This window comes from Orcinus orca, chromosome 2 (assembly GCF_937001465.1).
Source record: "Orcinus orca chromosome 2, mOrcOrc1.1, whole genome shotgun sequence".
In the NCBI taxonomy this organism is placed as follows: Eukaryota; Metazoa; Chordata; class Mammalia; order Artiodactyla; family Delphinidae; genus Orcinus; species Orcinus orca.
Genome location: NC_064560.1, coordinates 200,683,249 through 200,690,084, shown reverse-complemented (window position 1 = coordinate 200,690,084; position 6,836 = coordinate 200,683,249). Strand labels below are relative to the sequence as shown.

At 65.5% G+C, this 6,836-nt stretch overlaps 1 protein-coding gene across 1 annotated transcript; it reads right to left on the bottom strand.

The window, feature by feature from the left end:
- Nucleotides 1–214: 214 nt before the first annotated feature.
- C2H14orf180 (chromosome 2 C14orf180 homolog) lies at nt 215–5,280 on the bottom strand. The gene is made up of 4 exons (XM_004262445.3): nt 5,162–5,280; nt 3,472–3,601; nt 1,837–1,872; nt 215–1,444 (listed from the first exon to the last, which is right to left on the bottom strand). Exons 1-4 carry the CDS (start codon nt 5,270–5,272, stop codon nt 1,239–1,241), a joined length of 483 nt encoding a protein of 160 aa, XP_004262493.1. The 5' UTR covers nt 5,273–5,280; the 3' UTR covers nt 215–1,238.
- Between the last annotated feature and the right edge of the window lie 1,556 nt (nt 5,281–6,836).

Below are 6,836 nucleotides of genomic sequence, written 5' to 3'. Positions count from 1 at the left end.
GAGGTGGGCCCCTCTCGACTGGGCTCCCCACTCGGGGCTCCCCAAGTCCTGAAACCCGAAGGGACCCCGAAGGCTACCGCCCCGGTCCCTGAGGCCAGAGGGGACGGCTTGCCCACCTCTGCGTCAGCCGCTGGAGTGACTCCCACCGCAAATCAGTCCCCATCTCCCTCCTTTGGATAATAGTCCCCAGACTGAAAGAGGAGGCAGTGTGTTTTAATAGAGAATCGGCGTCTCCCCACGTAAGCCGTGGGAACAGACGCTTAGAGAAGGCCTGCGGGAGGCGCGGCACGGCGCCCGCGGCTGCGTAGACACTCGTCCGAAGGTTACGGGGGTGCAGCTTCTCCCCTAGCGGTGCCTCCTGGTGTCTGACCCTGGGCCTCCCTGCTTCGTTCAGGGCCCCGCTCCATGCAGCGTCTGAGGGGACCCTGGGCTCTGTCATCACGTGGCCTCCTTGGCCTGGAACGGGGTTGAAGGCTCGGCGTCTACACAGTCATGGGACTCCCAGGCCGCGCGGCGCCGGCTGGGACCCTGGCGCAGACGGCTGTGTCCTGAGGGTGGTGGGGTCCTCTCGGCCCCCCGATGTCCTTTCTGCGCCAGCCACACCCCCAGGCCGACGGCTAGGCAAGAGGGCATCCCCAGGCCTTGGGCCTGGTGCAGGTGTCAGACAAGCTGGGGGCTCCGGGGCCATGCCCTGCACGTGGCTGCAGGAGGGAGTACCCCCCGCCCCGCAGCCAGCGCCTCTCCCACAGGGGTTTCGGGGTCTGGGCTGCAGGCCCCAAGCAGCAAAAGCCCGGTTGTACCTCCTCCCAGGACTCCCACAGACACAGGGAGGGTGTCCCCGTCCTCGAGGGGCTACACACGGCCACATCCGGGCCGGGCCCAAAGTCACAAGAGTTCCCGCTGGGGCGAGGGAGGGGCCCAAGGGGTAGCCTGGGGGCTGGAACCCGTGGGTCCCTGAGTTTCAGTGGTGGAATTCTTGTTCTCCTAAAACCTCACAGGGCACCCTAACATGTGAAATAGGAGGGGCTGCCTGCTTGGAGCTGGGGGGCTGCCTGCCGTATCCAAGGCTGCAGCACCCCACGTCTGATCTCAAGCCGTGGGGCCCGCTTTCCCAGTCACCCTGCCTGCAGCAGCCCCACTGAGTCCAGGGCTCAGGGCTGTCTGGAAGCACCCAGCCCCGACCTGGGGCTCTCCCTCTGCAGTGCTGCCCCTGGGCCGGGGGAGGTGAGCGCCGGCCATCAGAGCTGCAGGAGGTGACGCCAGCAGGCCAGGGCCACGAGCTGCAGACGCACGCGGAGGGCCAGGAGCCGGGCCCGGAGGTCCTCAAGGGCCAGTGCCACGGGCTCAGCCCGGCTGCAGCACAGCCCCAGCGCCAGCACCAGCAGGACGCACGCCGTCAGCCGCAGGATCAGGGCACCGTCGCGGGGCCTGCGCCGGCCGGGCGCTGGGGCCGAGGGGGACAGTGAGGACCCTTGGGCGCCCGCCTCCCCGCAGAGCTGGTGGGGAGGCTGCGGTGGGCGGGCACCTCGGTGCTGCCCGTCGGGTGGGCCCCCGCGGCGAGGGTCTCCCCGTCCCTATCTGGGCCTGCGATCTCCTTGCAACAGGGCCTCCCGTAGGCTCTGCCCTCGCACCCTCCCTGGGGAAGGAGTGAGGGGGGCAGACGGTACCCCGGGGGTGCTGCCGCCGACCCGTGACTGTCAGGGACCCATGGCCCTGCTGGGGTGGGGAGCCCGGCTGGAGTGGTGGGGGGTCTGGCCGTGGCCTGGAGCTGGGGCTGTGCTGGGCAAGCGTGTGGGCTGGGCTTTGAGGGATGAGGGCCGAGGGCTCAGAACTTACCCCTGGCCGTGGCGGAGGGCTCCCTGCAGGCGATGTCTGGGGAGGAGAGGAGGGTGGGTTCGGGCGGAGCGGGGGTCACCCCGCTCGGAAGGCTCGCTGCCTCCGCCAGCCAGAGCCCCCGGGGCCCCTCCTCTCACCCGCCTACCCTAAGGACCCCAAGACGGGCTGGGTCAGCTAGAGCTTCCCCGCTTTACAGATGGAGACTCAGGTCCCCGCAGGTCCTGACCCGGCCGGCTGTCCATATCCCCTGGCTGGCCAGGCTGCCCGACACCACCCAGGGCTCTGCCCCAGCCTCACTGATTCAGATTCTAGCTTCCAGGTGCTGGCGCTGCTCTCAGAGCCTCCCGGGGGCCCTGCGGGAGTGTGGGGTGTCCCCTGCAGCAGCCTAGGAGGAGGAGGCTGCAGGGGTCCTGGGGGGCAGCGGGGCCTGGCACTTTGGAGAGGCAGGCAGGACCCCCCACCTCCTGTCCATTCCACTTAGCTCACTGGGGGACCCCAGACCAGCCCCGGACTGTCTGGGCCCTGACTCCCCACCTGAGAGTCTCTGCTTCTGGGGCTGCTGGGAAGCTCTGGAGGCGGGCGCTGAGCTGTGCTCTGGGGGTTGGGGGCCGGACCGGGGAGGGCAGGGTGGGTGAGGACCCCTGCGGGAGGCCCGGACCCGACGTTTACAATGGGCCTTCAAGGGAGACACTGACACACGTCGGGGGAGTGAGTTTTATTCGCAACTTGGCGGGACTCAGGGAGCACCTCCCTTGGGGGGCTAAGCTGCTCCCACGATCCCCCCAGGTCCTCACCTTTGTGGGGTCCCCTCTGCTTAGTGTGGGGGCTTGTGACTTGCTTCTACCAACAGAACATGGCAAAGGGGCAGGGGTTCTGCAGCTGCGATGGAAATCCCCACAGCGGACTGAGTCAATCAAAGGGAGATTGTCTTGGGTGGGCCTGGCCTAATCAGGCGAGCTCTTTATAAAAGAGGGTCATATAAAACAGCTGCAAGGACGCGAATTCTGCAAATAACGCTGTGAGTTTGGAATAGGGTCCCAAGCCTCAGGCGGGGCCCAGCCTTGGCTGACACCCTGATGCCTGCCTTGTGCCACCCTGAGCAGAGGACCAGCTTTGCTGCGCCCAGAACCCTGACCCACGGGACCACTGAGATAATCGGTGTGCGTTGCCTGAAGCTGCTATGTTGTGCTGATTTGTTATGAGGCATCGCTAGCTGATACAAGGGCACTGTCCCACGGGAAGGCTGGAGGAGGAGTGAGGTAGACTGGGGTGGAGAGGGGGCTCTGGGGGCAGCACCAGGACCCTAGGGCCAGGGGGCGGGGAGAATTTGGGAGGTGGGCAGTGAAGGCTGAGGGGGTGGGAGGAGCTGTGGGAAGGAAGAGCGGGTGGGCTCTGGGAACGCCTAGCCACTGGCCTTTTTCAGGAAGACAGTAATGACTTGGGAAGCTCTGGTTCTATCTTTCCTGCCAGTCGCTGTTTCTTTGACCAGCACTCTGTTCAGACCGACCCCGTGGGCCTGGGTTTTATTGGGGTTACACCTGTGAGGACAGGGCAGTGACTGTGGTCCCTGCGGACAGCCCTCGGTGAGATCCTGGGTGATGTCCCCCCACCCCGCCTGGCCCGCTCGCCTCTTACAGTGGACGGCCACCTCCAGGGGCTCGCGGAACCGCACGTGCCTCGTGGTCCTCCGTGGCTCGGCCCCATGGCTGTGGCGCTCCTGCGGGCTTCGTCTCAGGATAGAGGGGGGGCCCTTCCTGTCGTCCTCCTGGGGTGTGGGAAGCAGAGGGAGGCAGGCAGGAGTGAGCCCCTCCTGCCCAGCCCCCCCGAGGCTGGAGACAGGCAGCCCCTGCGGCGTCCCTGCCGTCTCCTCTGGCTTTATGCAGCAGGGACCAGACAGGGGCGTGGAGACCCTCTGCGGACCTGCCCCGGCCCCAGCCTGGCTGTCTGACCCCCTAGGGCTGCTGGCAAGTGGTCAGGGCTGGGACAAAGCCACCGGGACTGGTCACGACTGGATGGCCGTGTTAGCGGGGACGGGTGCGGTCTGTGATCACGCAGGCCCGTGTCTCCCGCCCTGGCTCTGCCCCCACCCATCCCGACGGGGTCCGGCATCACTTCTCCATGTCAGTAACAGTGACAGCAGTTGTGGCTGGCATCCCCCGAGGACTGACTGCCTTCACGTCTGAGCTGTACACACGGAACCTCCCTGCGCCCCCGGGGGCTCTGCCTGATGGCCTCCTCTGTCTAGGGGAGGCCCTGCCCGAGCTCAGCGCCCTGTGACTGCCCAGCAGCACCACCTGGAGCCCGCCGTGGGACAGCTCTCTCCACACACTGGGCCGCGGTCGCTTACCTGTGAACGAGGGGAGGTATCTGAGCAGGAGACCACTGGCCCAGGGCGGGGGGCAGAGCCTGGACACAGCCCACCCAGGGGCCGCCCTCCCACCCACTGTGTGTTTGGAAGGTGGAGCCAGGAGTCAGCAGCCCGCCCCGACCTCAGTGTTCCCATCCATCAAATGGGGGCAGCAGGCTGTTCTGCACGGACACCCTGTGAGTTGGGGCCGTCTCTGAGACGGCCTCCTGCTGGGGGGGCCACTGGCTGAGTGAGCCTGCCACTGGCCTTCGGGGCTGAGGCGGTCCTGCAGGGGCGGGAGACCCACCCGGGCCCGGGGTTTGGCCCAGCTCATGGCTGTCCTGTTCCCGCGGCTGGGACACCTAAGTTTGTGGCCTGCCCTGGCCAGCAACGAGCTCAGAGGCTAGATCAGGACTCAGGGCCTGAAGTCGGGGCCCCACTTGCTCCTTGGGGAGACCCCTTTACACTCCCTCCCTCTCCTGCTGCTGCCAACTCTCCCTCGTCCTGGACCCGGTCCTGACAGGCTGCGTCCTGTCACCTCGCTGTCCTGCTGTCTCCACCCACCCCCACTCCAACACCCGCCTCCCTGCGCCACCAGAAGAAGCAGCAGACTTGCTGCTGCCCTGCTCCCGAGCCCTCCATGGCTCCCACCTCCTCTGCCTCTGCCGCCCTTCCCAGCCCCCGGGACTCTCTGCTCTGACCCATCCTCCAGGCCCCTTGTACGCTCTACCCCCACCTTCAGCCCTGGCCAGATGCTGTGCACTCCTGGTCATTCTGTGCCCCAGCCTGGGGGCCTCTAACCCTCTCTGCCAGCCCCCCTCCAGCCCCCCAACCCAGCCATTTCCCTCCCGGGGGTCCTGGGGCTGCGGACAGCTCGGGGAAAGGGCAGGGACCACATTTCCCTCTTCTGCTCTCCCTCCCTGCCTCCAGCTGAGGCCCCCTCCGCCAGCCCAGCGCCCACCCAGGGCCCTGCCGCACCCTCCCCGCCCTGAGCACGGGTGAGCCTGGAGCCGCCTCCTCATTCTTTCTGGTCCGATGCCGCGTCTCTGGCAGGGAGTCGGGGCTCAGGGCGTGTGCCGCCGTCTTCATTTACTGGAACATGGTCCTAAGATAAGCAAAGACATTATTTATTGCACACGGAACACTCCTCATAGGACGGAAATAAAAGGAGGAGAGGTTCTTCCCAGGAAGCTGGGCTGGCTTCCCTCTTCCCATCAGCCTGGCCCACAAGCAGACACTGCTTTCCCTTGAGGTGCTCCGGGTGCAGAGGAATCCTGCCTGCTCAACACCGAGACGTCAGCAGCTTCCCCTGCGCCAATCTTCCTAATTACCAGCCTTAATGGCTGCGTAATATTCCACAGGGCTGATCCCATGATTTACAGCCACCCTCCTCCGGAGGTTTGCATTTTTTTATTGTCACTTGCGGTTTCTTTAGGTCACTTGCAATTCTCTGAGGCCGTAGATAAGACTGCAATAAGCATCATTGCTGCCCTGCTTCTCGGGATGCTCCAGGCGTGAATGATGGGGTCCAGGGCTGGGCTTTGTCAGGGCTTCATGGGGGCTAGGAAAGCCTTCTCCAGGGGTTCGTGGGGGCTGCAGCTGGTGGGCCCGCCCCTCAGTGCTGCCTAGACTCTCTCTGTCTCTCCCTCCCCCCTCTCTCCCGGATTTCGGATTGCTCATGTACTAGGTGTAAGGTGGTACCTGCCCTCTCTCATCAGTGAGCCTCTGATTGCAGCGTTTCCCATCTCTCCTCACTAATTGCAGCCCTTCTGGTGTGAATTTTCTTTCACATCCTTTGAAGGTCCTTGACTTTTGAGACGTCCCCCTGTCCTGCTCCCACCGGGCCTGAGCAGGTGAAGCCCGGCAGGCATTTGGCCTCAGTCCTTTGAGGGCCCTGTGGGGTGAGGGCCCCCGACCCCCGCCTCCTTGTACATGCGGGGCAACGTGGACACCAGGGGCTGGTGCCAGGTCCTCTCTGCCCCCCTCCCCCTGGGCCATGAGACGGGGTGGGGTGGCACGGGAGCCATCTCCCCTCCTATCCCCAGCCCCAGGCTCTGCCAGGGGTCTCTGGTCTGGGTCCCTGGCGGCCATCGCTGCTCCCTTCCTGTGCGGTCAGGTGTTTGCCCTTTATGAGGAGGGTTCTGGCTTCCATCCACCCTCCAAGGACGCTGCCCCCGGGGGCTGAGATGGAGCTGAGTACGGGCACCTCAGATGAGCTCCTTCGGGGCCTCCCCAGAGGGGAGCTGCCAGGTGCGGGAGGGCTGCAAGGGGGGCTGGTTTGGGGGAGGGCTTTCTCCGCCTGGGAGAGGACAGGCCGGCCATTCAGTTATTTAAAAAAGGAGCAATTTTCTCCTATCTGAGTATCAGGCTTTTTATTGCAAATAGGGTCGTGGGGGAGCCGGCCAGCCTGGGGAGGAGGGGCGGGGAGGGAGGCCTTATCTGAAGGACCGGGTCTCACAAAGGGTGGCCTGGGGGCCCAGCTTCAGCACGGGGGGAGGGGGGCGGGGCGGGGGTGGGGAGGTGACAGCGTCACTGCCAGTGGGCCCAGCTGTCAAGCCCCTACTGTGCCCCGGGCCCTCCCCCCAGGCCGGGGGTGGTGGGACAATGTGTGTGTGTGCACAGCTGTGTGAGCACTTGTGTGTTTGTGAGTGTG